General features: G+C 38.9%; 1 protein-coding gene across 4 annotated transcripts in view; it reads left to right on the top strand.

Annotated features, from left to right (window-relative positions):
- Positions 1–18,223, top strand: part of PDE8A (phosphodiesterase 8A) — a 148,014-nt gene extending 129,791 nt beyond the window's left edge. For 3 of the 4 annotated variants that reach the window (XM_061347312.1, XM_061347314.1, XM_061347311.1), the window contains 13 exons: positions 670–721; positions 822–864; positions 1,829–1,906; positions 3,123–3,193; positions 3,823–3,987; positions 5,243–5,291; positions 5,539–5,674; positions 8,352–8,550; positions 11,257–11,474; positions 12,336–12,468; positions 15,518–15,682; positions 15,909–16,038; positions 16,799–18,223. In XM_061347312.1, the coding sequence (XP_061203296.1) occupies positions 670–721; positions 822–864; positions 1,829–1,906; positions 3,123–3,193; positions 3,823–3,987; positions 5,243–5,291; positions 5,539–5,674; positions 8,352–8,550; positions 11,257–11,474; positions 12,336–12,468; positions 15,518–15,682; positions 15,909–16,038; positions 16,799–16,905 (1,546 nt within the window). In that variant the 3' untranslated portion in view covers positions 16,906–18,223. The remainder of the gene's footprint in view (positions 1–669; positions 722–821; positions 865–1,828; positions 1,907–3,122; positions 3,194–3,822; positions 3,988–5,242; positions 5,292–5,538; positions 5,675–8,351; positions 8,551–11,256; positions 11,475–12,335; positions 12,469–15,517; positions 15,683–15,908; positions 16,039–16,798) is intronic. The other variant, XM_061347310.1, reaches the window with a different exon arrangement.
- The last annotated feature ends 255 nt before the right edge of the window (positions 18,224–18,478 follow it).

The following is an 18,478-nucleotide window of genomic DNA, read 5'->3' as shown; positions in this document are numbered from 1 at the left end:
TCTAAGGCAACTTCAACGCTAATTAAAGTCACAGCACATTATCTTCTGGAGACAATCATTTAGAAAGGTGTGACTTCATGAAGGAAAGGCCAAATGCAGCTTCTTCATCCAGTTACTTCCTAAAAAGAAAGGTGGTTTGAGTTGATTTCATCCCTGAAAGTAATTCATGTTCTCTGGTACCCATCAATAGAGTGAAAACGTATTTTCAGTTTAAGATGCCAAACTTCTAAGACCAATATATATTGCATACATTGCTTCTTATGGAACAATCTAAACCCATTTAAATCTGGTTTAGAAAGTGTCTCGGTAATCTAGGGTGTGGTTTTCAGTTTGATGGCTCTATCCCTAAATCCTGTATAAGGTTTTGGTTACTGGACTGCAGTACTGCATGTTTTGCATTTATATCATACTTCAAATATCCTACTGTAGCCCAGAAGGGGCTGGGACGGTGGGGGGAGAAAGAGGAGGGTGATAATCTTTGCAAAAGACGTTTCCATTTTGTATTCCCTGTCACATGCAGAACTGCAGGGGTTTTCTGTTCCCAGTTGAGCGTTCTTGCCAGGACAGGATTTGTCCTACGTTAATTTGTTCCTTTTATCCATTTGGTGTATCAGAGTGAATTAGAGCTGAGGTTTGGATGGGAATTAACACACTGTTTTTTGCCTACAGAAAGATTAGACACTATGTGTCAATTAGTAGACTGTGCAATGACAACAATAAGGTAAGTGAAAACAGTACTATGCTTGCTTTAGCTTGAGCCCTAAATATTACAAAATAATGGGAAAGTTCTGACTAACTGGATTTCTCATACTGAATTGTAGGCGGAGAAGACATGTGAATGTATTCAGGCTGAATCTCAGACAGGTATGACACATCTCTCCTGTCCTAATAACTGGAGAATGTACCTGAGGAAAGAATAAAGCCCATTGTTAGTGATCTGATGAAAAACCACATTTGCACAGGACAGTCAGAACAGTGCTGTTTAGCTGGGAATCCAGCTCAAAAGGCAGGAAAATAAATACAAGCCCTCTCTACCTACCTCATTTGGTTTAGAAGTGATATAAAGGAGCCCACCCTTGAAAACACAGTAATACCAAGTTGGTATTGTGGTATTGCTGGATCCACATTTGTGTCCACATGAGAAGTGTCACATTTCACTTGTAGGTAGTGGATCCCTGTGACAACATTAGAAATAAGAAAGATGCCTTCAAGTCATTGTGTTGCTGTGGCTGGTCTATAGTTAGTAGCATGTATGTCTGCATTGCTTTTATCTGTGCTGTGGGGTATTTGCATATGGGTGGAAATGAGGATGACCAACACTGCCATTCACCTTTATCCCACATACCAACACTTTAATTAAGGAATCCTTGGCATCCGTGCTGCAGATACCTGTTAATTGTAGCCTCGGTAGCACAGGTTGTATCTGTTGGAGTCCATAAGGGACCTAGGATACATTGCTTATTTTGCTAGCATGTGATCTGCTTTGGTCCACCAGTTCTTTATGGCAGTTGTTACTTTAGTGAACTCAGGTGTGTTGCACAAGTTGTATTCACAACTACAGTTGTGTCATGGTGTCAGAAGAGGAACTTTCACTTCCACATTGTTAGACCCTTCTGCAAAAACACTTAGGCATGTTCTACCAGAGCATGACTGGGTTCATGACAGTGTAATTGGACAAGAGTTTAAAAAGGAGCTTTCACTGGCTCTCATCTGCATTGTGGTAACTGTCACTCAGCTGCTATCAGGCTTTCTCTGAGTTTCAGTTCCTTTAATATACATCTTAGGCACAACTTAATGTCACTCATTGTACACTATCATTTCTCCACAGATATTCAGACTTGCAGACAAAAGGACACGAGGAAAGGATCACTAGATGTCAGATCCACAACATCACGAGGGAGTGATGGTATGTTAAACAAGTAGATTTTACCAATTTCCAAATATATATTCAGATTTTTATCTGCATACACACATACACACACAAATATAGGTATGTATGTGTACATATATGCATACACAAACAGGAATAAAATAGCAAGTCATCAATTCATGAACAACTTCACATTGGTCAAATAGCCCCATTTTCTTCTCTTGAGCCATGTTGAGTCTTTTTTTTGAATCAGTGGAGAATGGAAGGCTGTTGTCTACTGTCCTGCATGGAAGACCTCATGAGATTCAACACAGCTACTTTCAAGTACAAATGTCAAAATCTAAGCCTAAAAATTACATTTCTTATCTTTAATCTTGATAAAAATATGAAGATTTTTTTTTACTAATTTTGTTTTTTTTTTCCCTATGTTGTATTTTGCTCCATTAGATTGTCCCAAACTTGATAGATGCGTCACATATTCAAAACTGTGCTGATACTTACATGATTTTGTTAAAGCATACATCATTACAGTGTAGGCAGCATACACTATTGAAGCATGGAAGTAGGTCTGTGGCAGTGAGAATAAAATCATGTTCCAGTATAGCAAAGATAGCATTGATTCTTCTTCTTGAGAGCTGCTTAATACAAAGAGTAACAGAGACATGTCTGCATTTTATAGGTAGCACAATGTAATTATCCAGAAAAATCCCATCTTGGTGTTTTCTTTACAGAACCAAAATTGCTAACTGATAGGAAACATTTGTTTTCCAATTTCCAGTGAATAATAGGCCATGACCTCTGCCATTTTAATTTGGCATAGCTATCTTCACTTCAAAAGAGCTTCATTTATTTACCTCAGCTTGGAAGCTGACTCATTATAACTTGTCGTGTTCCATCAAGGAGCAAAATTTACCTCCCTTTGCCTGCCAGTTCATACACCCACCTGTAGTATTTTACTGAGTTTTTAAATGAATGTTTTATTTAGTTAAAAAAAAAAACCAAAATCAAAAAAGCTGTACTTTTGCCAAGCTGTTACAATTACTTACATCTGATCAGGGATATCAGTGGTTCAGCATGCATCTTGTGTGTCCCCAGCATAACAAACAAGTATATGCATTCTCCAGTAGATTGCCTCTGAAGGGCACAGCAGGGTAAGCAGTTCAGAAAATGAACACAGATTTCTTGGCTGAATCCTCCTGTCATGCCATGTCGCTGAAATCAGGATACAAATTCTGCTTTGTTTTTCACACAGGCAGCTCACAAAGGCGGCGCTCTTCTATGGCCAGGGTACATTCCATGACTATTGAAGCACCCATCACCAAGGTAATGTGCACTGGCACTAGCTGTTGTCAGTTATGCTGTACTGGAGTATTGGGCACAAGGTTCCCATCCAGACTGAGGAACAAGGCAGCACTGGCCTCTGGCGCAACTTCTTCTTCTGTTCCACCTGCCCACCGATGGAGTGCCAAAAAGCCAAATGCTCTGAACAAAGTTTTCCCAGGCTGGTTAGCAGAGTGCCCTCCATGTGGTCAGCCATTGCATGACCCCTTTTTAAGGACTTTTGCTTATGTGAAGGAGGGGCAAGAGTTCCTCCTTCTTACTTAGGCATTGTAAACTGCCTTCTGAAACCATTCAAGGATTTGTAAAAATCAGCTCACTAATAAATTGAGAGAGGCCAGTGGGAGAAGGTTTTATTAAATCTATTCAGAAACACCTTGAGGCTGTGCCTTGAATGGGAAAGTTATTAATAAGACTGTTTTTAAGGTCACAGTCTTGTTCCCAGAGTCAGTAGCAAACATCAGTGCTTTATTAACATCCCTTTCATTTTGATTCTCCCACATGTGGATTGTAGATCTTGTTTATTTGCTATGAGTTTTCCACAGTAATTGATGAATGTCTATGTTTTTTATTAAATCACTTCTAAATTCAAAACATATCTAATGCTAAACTAGGTAATAAACATCATCAATGCTGCACAAGAAAGCAGTCCCATGCCAGTTGCAGAAGCTTTAGACCGGGCTTTGGAGATTTTAAGAACCACTGAATTGTACTCTCCACAACTGGGGACAAAAGATGAAGATCCACATACAAGTGACCTTGTTGGAGGCTTAATGACAGTAAGTACATACTGCCACAAATAGCTATCAGTCAATGTTTCACTGCCTGATTTTCCCAGTTACTCAATCTTTACTATCTGACATGTGCTTTACCTCTACAATGCAAATTTTCAGGAAAAACTGCACACCTCTTTTTTCAGATTTCTCCCCACAAAAAAAAAAAAAAAAAGAAAAAAAAAGAAAAAAATTGTAGCTCTGAAAACAGGAAAAAAATTGACAAGTTCTTTTGAAGCTTTAGTTTTGCTAGCAATGGAAGGGAAAGCCAATTCTTTCTCCAATGTGATTCATTTTAGAAAGGTATAGATGGGAAAGGAAGAAAGAAAGATAGCTAAACACTTCATTTATTAGGGTTAGAATGGCAGGTTTTGGGAGGTTTTCAGTGTACAGGAAGAACGTGTTTTCAAAAGAATACAAAATACATATTTTTTGTGGCTATTTCTTGGATTATATTTGTACCCATGCAGACTCAAAGAAAGATCAAAGTGCTCTGAGCTAGCAACATGAATGTTCACATATTAAAACACAGTCATGCTCCACAGAACTCATTATTTAAATAAATAAGGCAAGCAAAAGACTGAAGAAGGCATGTATTATGTTGTTATGTTACGAAAAGAGGAATGGGGGGGCATTGGAAGAAGAAGCATTGTACCCAAAGTTGAACAAAGGCCATATAGTCTTTGTGCTAACAAAGACACTGAGTTGGAGAACAAGCAAGCGTACGTTCTTCTTTGATAGAAGGGAAGCCTCAGAGTTGTTTGTTGCTCTGCAATCCCAGAAGCAAATAATGAGATTCTTAGGCTGCTGAGGTGACCTGATCTGACAATACCAGGGGGAGAAGAGCAGAAGCATGTCTCCACCCATTCACTCCCACTATCCACCTTTGCTTGTGGACGGAAAGTATGTGAACATACCATGGTTTGTGGTACACATCCAGAACCTGTGTGTGTTGTCCAGACAGAGGTGGATGTGAGGCTGTAATTCCAGACTCCCATCTGCACCTGAGATTTTTAACTGTCTGAGTTCATATTCTATCCTGCAGTTTCATGTTGTATCTTGCAGTTTCTCATCCATTATGAGCTATATGTAGAACAGGCAAATCTTAACACTACACACAAATAAGGGAGAGGCAGCTTTCATGACTGTGACAGGTTACAGTCAGATTTCCTTAAAGTCATTGTGCTACTTATTTGGTATCATCATCTTGTAGACCTTTTGCACAATAGCCTTCATTTAACTCTCAGCTTTTATTTAACAGGATGGTTTACGAAGATTATCAGGGAACGAATACATATTGTCAGCAAAACGTAAGTTTTAACTGGGTTGTTACTAAAATATTAAAACATGTTAAGAAATCTAAGAAATAGGAGAAATGTGATCAGATGTTCTTTTTTATAAGCATTGTTTGGTTTTGTTCTTATTTAAAAGCATTGTTCTGTAGCATTACTGAGCTTTATAGAAAAAAAGAGTTGCCAGACAGTATTACAGAAAAGAAAACATTTACACTGGGTAAAAAGGTTATTAATGGTGATTTGCAAATATACTCCTCAACAGAAACTCATCAGGTTGCTGGCAGTTTGAGCTCTCCAATCTCCCTCAATGACATACCCCCACGGATAACAGAGGCAATGGAAAATGAAGAACAGTGGGATTTTGATATCTTTGAACTTGAGGCTGCCACTCATAAAAGGTCAGTAAACTCAAGAGCTCATAAATTGAAGTTGCTGAAAGCTGACTTAAATGTCATCCTGTAATCAGCTCTTTAATTTCTCTACTTGTGATTTTAAAGTGGAATTACTTTTAATTTCAAAGTCAAATGTTTGAAATTTTCTCATTGTCATTTCTTGTTGTGTATGACCTTACTAAATATTTTCGGTTTCATCATACACTATTTCCTGCAGAATCCCGGTGGATGTAAGTGAAGATCATGTGTCTCTGATATGGTACAATAACAAAGCAACATAATTGTAAAAGTCTTACTTTTCTGTTCTCAGGAACAGAAAAGTTCTACAAATTAAATTGTGGTCTTGTGGAGACTGAAATTCAAATTATGGCCAACTGCACACAGAGTCAACATGCTGGTCTTAGTTTGATAAGTTGATACAAATCATGTTTTATTTTCTTCCCATGTAATCGGGTAATTTTTATTCCTAAGCAGTTCAAATACAGCAGAATTCCCATTGCCTTTCTCTGGGATTAGAGGAAGGTCTTTATTCTAAAATCTTGGCAGGCTACATGTTATATGTAAGATTAACTGAAGAATATTTACTTATAAAAAGTAGGGCACACTAATTTCCATCACAGAAGTTTTTAAAAGCAAATCAGCAGTTTTGATAGACTGTACTTCATGTTCCCACTAAGTCTGTAAATTCATCTTTCTGTTTAAATCCTTGGTTTTATTTTCTGATGCCGATCAAAAGATCTCCTTTGGGTCTAGTTTCATATACCATGCTTTGTCTTAGCTTACAGCATCTATGAGACACTAATTTGGAGGCTAGATCCTGCAATGAATTGACTATCTTAAACCCTCTTCAAAATCGCAGATCCGTAAGAGCTTTGAAAGGTATTAAAACCCAATGTCTAACAAAGATATCAGGCAGTTAGTTAACATACATACACTTCATTTCAGGCCATGTTTTTTTTTATTTATTCTTCTTGAAAGTGATTTTAGTGTAGGTGAAGAAATTTGCATCCAGTTACTTAGGTTTTGGGTTTTGTTTTCTTTGTATTTTTCCTTTGCTATTTCTATTCTATTTCTAATGAAGTGCTACAGATACCGTAATTAAAAAAAAAAAGTCAAAATGTAATCAGATTGTGTGATTTTAAACATCTAATATGCACATTGCAGTAAGTTAAGAATTAGTTTTCCCAGCCAATATGCATGAGATCACCAGATAGGCTTCTCTGTTACTGATCTGGAGAGACCACAGAGGGACAAAAGAGCTACTTTGTTGCCTGTCCTCCTATTAAAGTTATTATAATGATGATTGCTTCTTGCTCTGTTTAAATAAAGGCAATTCATTTATTAAGAGGATTAAAGTGATCTCCAATGAATCACAAGTATGAATATGTTGTTAGTATTGTCTTCAAGTCCAAGCAGACATAGGTAGTAAAGTCAAGATAATTCATTAAATCTAAGCTTTAGTGCATTACAGTTCACTGACACAGAAACCTGGGCAGACCTTTGTCTCACAGTGCCATGAGACAAAGGGAGGGGATTAAGAAGGATTTAACTTTAGTATATTGTGATTCTAGTATCTGACACAGTATTGTTGAGTGCTTTTGCCAGAAGTTGTACACCCAACTCTAAATGACCTCAGCAGCTGTAAATGACCTCACCTAGCCTGTCAGGTGCAGCAAAAAATCAGAGTGCTTGATGCATCTGGAATCAGGCAGGAACGTGACATGCCAAAATAAGGATTTAAAATCTATTTTTGAAAATACACATTTGAAAATAATTACCACTGTACCTGTTCTTCTTAAGCAAAAAAATGCAGTGGACAAGAAAACAGTGACATTAACTGGGTTTAAAATGAAGTCTAATGGACTGAAACTGGATTTTATTTATTTATTTATTTGCTCTATTAAACATATTGCACTTTCACAGCTTTCAGATTAGAAATATTCTGTACTGATGTTCTGATCTTCGTTCACCTGCCAGTCATCTGGGTTTAAATTGTGCAGTTTGGCCTGGGAGAAGCAAGAGTACTGGAATACAGTGGTATTGGCTGGTTTTGGAGATAGATGTCAGACTTGCCTAGCCTGAAGTTTCGTCTGGCCCATACACGCTTCTAAAAATGGCATACTCTGGCCTGGCATTTGCTTCCAGAACACTGCCATCTTTCAACCTCTACTGCATGCAAAGCCAGTGAGCAGTAGAAGCCAGCAAAGGTGGGCGTAAAAGAAATGGAATAGATCTGCAGCAGAAAGAATAATGATTGTGGCATTATATTGTATAGATAGACTTAATCTAATTGTTAAACAAGGCAGTTTAGGAATCAGTGGCAGCAGCAAGGTAATCACCTCTCTCCTCCCATGCACAGAGTTTAGTACTTGCTAATTTATCTCATTTTGACTTCAGTCTACATGTACCCAGCATAGACTCCCCAAGCCCCAGAATAGTGCTTCATGTAGTACAGCAGCAATATGGAACCTTTTTATATTCCTGGAAGTGTCAGGAACTGGCATGGTTCTGAGTGTGCATATGATGGGTAGGCAGAACATTTCTACAGGTTTAGACTGTAATTCTGTAACAAGTCCTTATACCCAATCTGACATGTCGTTGATTAAGAATTCATACTATTTATGCTATGAAATATTCTCTTAGCTCATTTATTTTAAAACTCTCTGGGTTCTTTTCTCCACAGACCTTTGGTTTATCTGGGTCTCAAAATATTTGCTCGCTTTGGAATCTGTGAATTCCTAAACTGTTCAGAATCAACTCTGAGGTCGTGGTTACAAGTTATTGAAGCTAACTACCATTCCTCCAACTCCTACCATAATTCTACTCATTCAGCAGATGTACTACATGCCACTGCTTATTTCTTGTCTAAAGAAAAAGTAAAGGTGAGTCCGTATTTATAACAAATAGTGTAGGTGGGAAGTAAGGTGCGATCAAAGGAAGATCTCTCAAAAAAACATGTCAAAAGACAAATGTCTACGTAATACCAACCAGTTTGCTAACTATGAGGTGAAAGAACTGGGCTATTTTACATAAGTTCTAGGATCTCTCTTATAGTACATATGAAAGGGTAGATACTAGTATTACAGGAATTCAGCTGTTCTTGATGGGAGACTAAGAAAATCAGCTTTTGAAACAAAACTTCTTCATATATATATAGTTAATTTTTCTCAGACAGGTGAGCTAATGACACAATTATTTTTGTGACAGTACATGCCAAATACAGTTTTAATGTAATAAATCACCATCTTTTAAGCCTTGTGATAGTCATTTTGCAGAAGACTCCCAAGACAATATAGGCCATAAAATAGTTTTAGTGCTTCTAAAGCTATATCACCCACTGGGTGAGATGCCCTGAGGCTTAAACAGACTGCATTGGAGGAGAGTATTGAAAAAGATTAGTAGTTGAAGTCTCTTGTACCATAACAGCCACTGGCATATTACAGCCACTGAGAACCTGAATAAATCAGAGCAACCTTTGCTCTCACATGGCCAGAGGGCAGACTGTAGACGGGAATTACAACAGCGCTTCCTGCACGAGGATTGTGCTAGTGACGGGCACCTGGCTGAGATATCTGTGGCTATAAAAAAGCTTCTGACAGCTCATTAAATCTGTAGTAAGTCCCTTAACCTGGAGCTGCAGCTCATTAATATGCTCCCCAGAGTATGACTTAAAAATACTATATGCCAAGTGATGTTTTCAGAACCTGATTTGCCAAAGGTTTAGCTGGTCTTCCCAAGAATATCTACGAAAAACAGACAAGATCTGGACTCATTTCAATGCCACAGAAGCATGACTGCCGCCTCCTTTTCCAGAATGTTATTTCCATTCCTCTCTAGATAGAGGAAGAGAAAAGAAATGTTGCAGCAGAAGAGAACCAAAGCTCAAAATTCTCTCTTTATCTTTTCAGTGTTAGAGCCCAGCTGCTTTTGCGTTGTCCAGAGTGCAACTTAACCTAAACACAGAAGGCCAGATTCTGCCACTCAAACACTGAGATTCTTTTTCAGTGATTGAAGTCAGTTCTTGCCTGGGAAAATCTTCTGGCTCCCAAATGGAAGCAGTATTCTCAGAACCGTTTCCACTTCTGTGCCACAGGAGTTAAGATGACAAAGTTAGAATCTGTGACCTGAAGTTGGGGTGAAGGTGCTGTAAATTTCCCAGGAAGTCTGTTATGTCAGACTTGGGGAATAAGTGTCAGATACACTGCTGTGGTCCTACAGGTCAAGTATTCTCCAGCTTCTGGCTGTTTTCTGTCTGCACAGGTCTTTCTCAGCCAGACTGAGCACTGGTTAGTGCGTACGTCTGAGGAGAGACCGATTTAAAAATCTCTCTTTCTTAACTTCATATCACAAAAATAAAATGCCATGAGCAGCAGCTGAAAGAAAGAAGGCAGAAGCTAACACAAGGCAGATGATATTTCAGACAATGCTAACTATGAACCTGGAGTGGAAACAATTCTTTGTCTTTTCTTATTCTCTACAAGACACTCTTGACAGTCCCTAATGAATAATATCATAGCTGCATCAAGTCAAGTCACTGCCTGAATTTCAAGAGGTGTAAAGTAGGGAAGGGATTGTTTTTTTCACCTACCAAGTCTAACCATTCTGAATGGAACTGTCAAAGCCGGTAGAAAATTTGGACCTTAAATTCAAGCTAATTGGAATGGAAATTATCTGCCCTACTCCCAGATTCAACTGGGAACATGTCTGCTTTTGAGTCTCTTACTTTATTAGATTATTTTGACAGAATTCTTTCGTATCTGTGATCCTTCACAAAAAGCCAGCATAAACACAGCATAAAGGCTAGTTTCCAAATGTATACAATATCTTTCTGAGATGCTTGGTTCTTTATCTCCTTTATGCTGTTAATACAGTATTAAAACTGAAGTACAAATCCTTGAAAGTCAAATGGGTTTGTATTTCATTGTAAAGTAAAAATAATTAGACACAAAGCAATGGCCAGTGTAAATAGACATAAACCACAGAGCGCAGCATGCTAGCAGAATCAGAACTTGATACAGAAAGTATAGAACAGTCATGTAATTTTTTCCATGGATGTAAACCATCAAGTATTCTTCAGAGAATTCATATTAGCTGTAGCCCCAGGACACTGTTATAGAACAGGATATATGGGAAACATTCCTTACAGATTGTAAACCTAGCTAGCATGTCAATGGAATGTGATTAGGACACATTAAGTTTCCAAAAGAAATGAAGGGGTCTGGTGGAAATAAAGTAATTTTTACCAGTATTGGTCTTTTTTCTGAGCCAAATACCCTAACTCCAAGTGAAATTGGTTTCTGTGGTGTTAGAAGAAAACCCACACTCTAATTTATTACTTTGTATTTGCTTAATTTGATGTGCTTTGTCAAAGGTGGGGCTAAGGCAAAATTCAAGAGGCACAAAATGGCCAAAAAAGTTATGCAGTGTTCAGTGAAGCTTATAATGAATTTTCCATTGCTCTGTCTAGAACATCTGACCCTTACTGCAGAGTCCTCGCTTTTATACCTCAGCAACTTGGCTTAATCTTATGGACAGAGTAGGGTTTCCCATAAGTCTGCCAGGAAAACTGAGCATCCTTCTATTTTCAGCAAACTCTGGATCCGATTGATGAGGTTGCCGCACTCATTGCTGCCACAGTCCATGATGTGGATCACCCAGGAAGAACAAATTCTTTCCTGTGCAATGCTGGCAGTGAGCTAGCAATTCTCTACAATGACACGGCAGTGCTGGAGAGCCATCATGCTGCCCTGGCTTTCCAGCTCACCACCAGGGATGGCAAATGCAATATATTTAAAAACATGGAGAGGTAAGCCTAAAACCCAGGGTCCTTGTCTGCCCACTGACACCTCTCACTTTCTTCTGTATAACATAAGATAATGCAGTCAAGCATCCTAGAGGGGGGCAAGTGCCTTGTGGATAACTGTCCATAGCCTTTGTGGAAATTTGCTTCTAAACAAGTGGAATTGCTTCTGCCTGTCCTGCACAGACTTAGGAGTAATCCCATGGTTTCAGTTCCCCTTGTGGATAAAAAGGCAGACCCTATCTAAGGAACTTAGTGTGAATACTAATGTTAGTAAGTCTAGAAGGATCATTTTGTATCATTGGACATAGAAGACAAGCTGTGGCTGAGTGGGTAAATGTTTGCTGTGTAGAATGAGGACAGAAAGAGTCACAGGGCATTAATCAAAAAGTGAATGCCTTGTTTCAATGGGAAGGATAGTGAAGGACCTGTTGTTCTTCTTCCAGCCCTAGAAAGGCATCTAGGGTGAGGATGTGGCCATTGCCTTGGCCCTCTCAAGATACAGCAAAATAGTACTGCTGAAAACTTGGTTGGAACATGAGCCACTGCCCAAGTGTCTGTGCTAAAAGCCTTGGGAACACACTGGTGTAGCATGTCCTGGCAGCCCTCCTGAGTAGCTGGTGCCTCTGCTCAGCTCTAGCAGTGTTTCTCCTAGAGATCCAGTTATGCCTTTAGCATGTATGTCTCTGCACACCAAAGGATACTTCATTCAACACAGATGCAGCTGCCCAAGCCCTTATTACTGTTCTTTCCTCCCCCAGCACCTCTCTTCAACGGAAATGGTCTGTAGCATTTTTGTTAACTTGTTTTAGCAAGCAGCCCTTTGTGAACCAGCCAGCATTCTTAATTGTTTCCTTCTTTAAACAGGAACGAGTACCGAACCCTTCGCCAAGTCATTATTGACATGGTCTTAGCAACAGAAATGACAAAGCACTTTGAGCATGTCAACAAGTTTGTCAACAGCATTAATAAACCCTTGGCAGCACTAGAAGAAAATGGGGTAAGCAACACTGTAAGTCCTCCTTAAAATGACGAGGCAGGGACTGGGGACCCTTGGCAGTAGGAAATCCCCACGTGGTGTTCTGGGAAGGTTCACCAGAAGTGTGGAGAAAGAGAGACTAGAAATGTGTCTTTCACCTCTGGGTTTGAATGCTCTTCTGCTTAGCACGATTGTCACACCACTGAGGGTGAGCGGGCTCACTTGGATCCTATTGATATTGCAATGTTATGATGTCATACTTGGGACCAGAACCATGTTCTGTTTTCCTGTTAAAAATGCCATTTTGATGAACACTGTCATGCCCATAGAGTGCTAGCAGCAAGACTTGGCATTGTTCTTGGCCATTTCTGCAAAGAAGGCAAGATCTGGCGCAGAACAGAAACTGAATTACACCCTCAGTCACAACAGGAACCGCTGGTGGTGCAGCATAAGGGCAGGTGATTTACTGCCATATGGTGTGTTCTGTGGAAATAAGGGCCCTCAGCCTCCAGCACTACCTGACAGCACTCATGGGTTTCCTGTCTACTTTCTTTTTTAATCTTTATAAGATGGTGGCATTATAGATCACACAGACATAATCAATAGCGATCTGGAACCCCATGGACAAAATGAAATTGCCTGCTAAGAACTCATTCTGAAGAAACCACACCGATTTCAGTAACAGCTTCAACCAGCAGTTTTGTTGCCAGTAAGAGCAGTGTATAATTTTGTTGGAATGTTTTTTTGCAAGGAGGTTTTCAGAAATGGTTATAAAAGTGTATGGGTGGCAACGTCCTATAGGAGCTGTCATGGTTTTCTGTTTTCTTACCATGGTTTTTAGAAAGCCACATTTATAATGGGGGAGGGCAGTCTTTTTATTATCTGAAGGTGGGAGAGGAACAGGTCTTGTTCCTTCATCCATAGAAGCAGGCTGGAGCTTAACTGGAGAAGAGTACCTTTGAGCACAAGAAGGAAAATGTTTCCCTTCTTTTGGTTGGGAGTTCCTTAGTTCAGGAGGTTCCTCTTAAAAGGCGTGTAATATGTGAGTGGGTAAACCAGATCATTTGCTGTGCTGCTTACTAGCAGAATAACGTTGGCAGATCCAGTCTAGTTGTATTATCTGGTTGCAGCGGCACTGTGTGTTTCTTGGCCTGCTTTCCCATAATGGAGGTGACTCAGTTTGTGTTCGCAGACTGAGCTGACAACCATGTGTTCCAAATGGGACAGTTCCCCTTATTTTTTTTTATTTATTATTTTTATACATATTTGTTCAAAGAGCCATGCTGAGAAGCTTCTTTGTTTGTTTCCTTTCTTCTTTTGTTTCATAAACTGAAAAAAATCCTTTCCAGCTCCAGCATCCTTTATCCTCCCATTTCCTTTCATGATGTCATCTAAACCTATCACAGGAAGCCAACATCTGACATGCAGAGACACCTCTGCACTCTGAGCAGGATGCTGGGACTAAGCACAGTTAGCACATTTTATTCCCAAGACATCTGCATCTAGCAAGTAGAACTGTGCTCCTGGTCTGAACAGATCACAGAAGCAAACATCCTTTCTTGATTCTTGGTGGTTTACCTACTAGGATATTCTCTGCTATTCCTGACTGCATGATCTCTTAATAATTTTAGGTGTTTCATTTCCGTGATTGTGTTCCTGGAGCTTCCACCACTTTATTTTGGCTTTCTCTTGCATAATTTTGCCATGTATTTGGAGGTGTGTGCACCTCAGTTTATCTCCTGCATATTTTGCCTTTGACATATCTAAAACTGAGGGAAAATAATTGGTTTGGAAGTTTCATTTCGGTAAGAACTATAGAGCTGGTGTTTCTGAGCCAGTTTACTACCAAATAACAATTTTTTCATTACTGTCAGTTTCTTCCTTTTGAAAGAACTTTCTTCCACACAAGAACTTTCTTCTGAAAACTATGTCCTAATAAAAGGTCAGAATGTTTCTGCTGCTTTTTGTCCACCTCTTCGTACAAAATATTGCAGGAGCTTTGTCATTATCATAATTATTGTTATTGTTAACTTCTTCACTGCTCTGACTGTAGACCAAGACTTTGTTAGGTGCCAGAGAAGTCTAGTATATCCCTTGCTTCAAAGAGTTTCTGTTCCATGTAGATGGTGCTGTAAATTTCTGTATCTACCCATCTATAAAGAGTCAAGCAGCGATGCTGTACTTATAGGTAATTTAAAAAGATATTTTAATCCTGAATCTCTGTCCTTTGGAAATTTACTTCATCAGAGCTCCACAGAAATGCCTTCTAATCTGGATCATCATATTAGCTGTATATTGGCTCCAAATATAGAGTATGTTGACGTGCTTGTATGTGCAGTCTGGGAACCAAATATAAGCTGTGTGTGGGTGAAAACTTCCCTAGACTTTCAGAGGAAAGATGAGCTTGTTCAGAAGCATGCTTCTAATGTATATATATATAACTTTAATACTGATAAACTCTCAGCAAAATTCCCAGTCAGGTCAGAGACTGATGAGCTAACAGGGGTCCTGTGGAAGGAAGTGAGGAGCATGCCTGGGAGGCAATGTGGGATCTGACTCTCCTAATAGTAGCAATGCTGTCACAATGATTGATACTCACGCTGATGAGGTCTGCATGCAGAGGATGACCACGCAGCTCGGGTTGCTGGGTTTTTTTAAACCCACTATTCCACTCTAAATGTGCAAGTCCATTAATCCTTGGATTTCAGCAGAGAATTACATTTTTCTGCCTACACAGTGCTCATCACTGTGTATAGTGATGAATGGATCCTCTCCACACTTTTAAGGATACAGATAAGGCATAGAGGGATTAGATGACTTGCCCAAAGGTGCCCAAGAGATCTGTCACAATGATAGTGACAGAATCCAGAAACTGGAGTTCAGTGCTAGTTCACAACTGTGGTTAACGTTCATAATCCCCCTATAAATTTGGCTGGACATCAAATACAGTAGCCAGTAGCAGGACTGGTCCGTGTAGGATCAGCTAAAAGCATTCCTAAGGCCCAAAGCTTCTGAGTAAGTGCACAGAGCCCTTGTTAATGGATTGTTTTTTAATTCTTAAATGTTACAGAATAATGGTGATGGAGAGTCAATCAAAACTGTTCTCAGGTCTCCAGAAAACCGTATCCTTATCAAGCGCATGTTGATAAAGTGTGCTGACATTTCCAATCCATGCAGACCCATAGAACAGTGCATAGAGTGGGCCGGACGCATCTCTGAAGAGTACTTTGCACAGGTAAGGAAGCTGAAATGGGCTGCTGAAATTCCAAGCTTTAATTCCATTTAAATTCTCTTTAAAAGAATAAAAGAGAAAGGTGCATATCTGCCTTTTCAGATTTATTCAGGTTCCTCTGTTTATTTATCAGTTGCATGCTCTAGTCGGTGCCAAACAATCTGCTACTTAAAGAAGCCCATTAACAGAATGTGTCTTAGATGAATAATCACAAGAGTGTTTTTTGCAGACTGATGAAGAAAGGAGACAAGGTTTACCTGTTGTGATGCCAGTTTTTGACAGAAACACTTGCAGCATCCCCAAATCCCAATTATCATTCATTGATTACTTCATTATTGATATGTTTGATGCCTGGGATGGTAAGCAAAACTCTGCTGTATTTCCTGATGATAACTACTGTGTGAACCTTTGAAACTACTGGGATATAAAAGTGCTTTCTTATGGCTCTTAAAGAAAGGGGGGGGGGGAAGATTTCTGCAATTCAAGTAAGCTTAATAATTTCATTATTGCTTAAAAGTATTTTGATACTGCTACAAGCCAACCTCATGGTTTCTCTTTAATATATTGGATTCAGGCAATGTTTAACTTTCTTAATTTCAAAATTGCTTCTCTGTAAAAGGAGAACAGAACATTTTCTCCCTGATAGCACTGGGCACAGTCATTTTGTCCATGTTAATATCAGTTATTCTTCAAGACAAATTTCTGCAGTCTGGAAACTGCTCGGGGGAGCATCTGTTTCCTTCCAAGTGCTGCCTCTGTGGTTAAAAGTGGTCAGAAATGTGACTCTCCTGAATGCCAGCTCATAACATGTGACTGAGATTTGAAGAAGTAGAATAATTACAAGCATAATTAGCTATGCCCCTCCTGGAAAACTGGGTCCCTTTGCTGGGACTTCCAGTACTAGTATTAAGTAGACTTACAGGACTATTCTCACTGGCCCGAGTGATACATGAGTGATGAGAGCTATACAGCCAAAACCTTTTCAAGTATTGGTATGACAGATTTAAGCTTTCCTACTTAACACAGTTGCCCAGACATTTGAAGTGATACTTAAGGAGACAGAATCATGTGACTGTTTGAATTCTGCAAACTAAATGCACTCTGCCCTTTCTTCCCTAGCATTTGCAGATCTGCCAAATTTGATGGAGCATCTGAATAATAACATTAAATACTGGAAAGGACTAGATGCAAGGAATCTGCGGGTCCTTCGACCACCACCAGAATAGCAATTAGACCATGGTGTGTAATTTACTAACCAGATGCATATTTATTCAAGCTCACTTTTATTCATGTGATTTCAGATTTGTTTTGGTCTCTTCAGTATTACAGTAAGGCTAACCCATGCGCTTGGGGAACCTTCAAATTCAAGAGAACATGAGGTCAGCAGTTGGCTTCCACAGACTACGTGTGCGGACTCCAATGAAATAAGCCCACCAAGTGGAATTACACTGGATTGCTGCAGTACTTGTACTCAAGAGGGTTTATTAGTGAACATATTTCTGCGATATCTTCATACCAGTATGTGAAGCTGGAAGACCTTGAAGAATCCTCATTAAACGAACATTCACTAGAAGACTGTCTGTTAAGAGACTCACAGCTTTTATGAGAAAGCTACATGCTTTTTATAAGCACTTAAGACGGTTACGTAGAACAATCAGACATTTAAAACGCAACTGTCTATGAAAGAATTTCTGATCTATGAAAATAGATGTACTGTATTTTTTCACATCACAGAAGGTGCAATCATTCACTTCTGAGCACTACTGAAAGTGAGTTCTCTTTAAGAAATTTAGTAGCAAATGTAAAAATAACACAAGAATTTTTGAGGTTGATCGTTAGCATCTATGATTCAAATGTTATGTTTTATTTATTTTGTTAGATGTTCAATATTTTCTATGAATTTATAAATACTTAAAAGCCAAAGCCAACTTTAGATGCATTATAAATTTACATGATTCATACTCATTAATATACATTTAATTGATGTACAGACCTTTTATTTTCATAATGCAAATACAAAATACTATACAATGATACCTTTTTATTGCACTGTAAGGATAGATGTGTATGTTTAAATATTGTCTGATTTATGTTAATTAAAGTAAGTTTTATTGAAAAGGTCTCACTTGAGAATTGTAGAATAAACAAGAGCTGTATACTGTCTGAGCACCAGAACTGCAGTAGTTCTCCCACAAACCAGTGAAAACAACCCGCTCTTCCCTTGGCTACAATAATAATAATATGTTGGAACTTCCTATTTTCTCCTGTGAAATTTTATGACTGAATTCCCTGTCAAAATCTGCCTTATTTTATATAGTATTTCTACAAAGCATTCCACAGTGTATATGAAGAGGTAATACTAAACATCTAATGAATTTCAACAATTTCTAGCCTATGTATTTTCCTCTGCCACGAAAGAAAGAGAACGTAAAGCCACCAACAAAAACCTTTAACTCAAGAAGTTTGTAAGGCTGCATACCTTCACAATTTGAATGAAACCTTCATAGCAAACACCAGAAAATAATAAAATGTATATTTTAAGAAGCGTCAAAGCCATTTCATTTGAAATGTATTTTTACTTTGCAGTTTGCAGACTAACAGATATATGGAATTCTTTTAAAAATAAGATACTTGCTGTCTGGGACAGGAATATTTGATGGGTTTGGACAGGCATAAGGGTGATGAAAGGTAGTATATGACTGGCAAGCCCCTGTTTGTGGCCTGTCTTGGCAAGCCCATCAAACCCTTGTGTGCCACTGGACAAGTCTCTTCACAGCTAAAAGCAGTGTCATGCTGTAT

This window comes from Neopsephotus bourkii, unplaced genomic scaffold, assembly GCF_033783945.1.
Source record: "Neopsephotus bourkii isolate Nb327-2 ecotype Australia unplaced genomic scaffold, CSIRO-AGI_Nbou_v1 NB_318, whole genome shotgun sequence".
Lineage (NCBI taxonomy): Eukaryota > Metazoa > Chordata > Aves > Psittaciformes > Psittacidae > Neopsephotus > Neopsephotus bourkii.
This window is presented reverse-complemented; position numbering and strand designations above follow the sequence as displayed.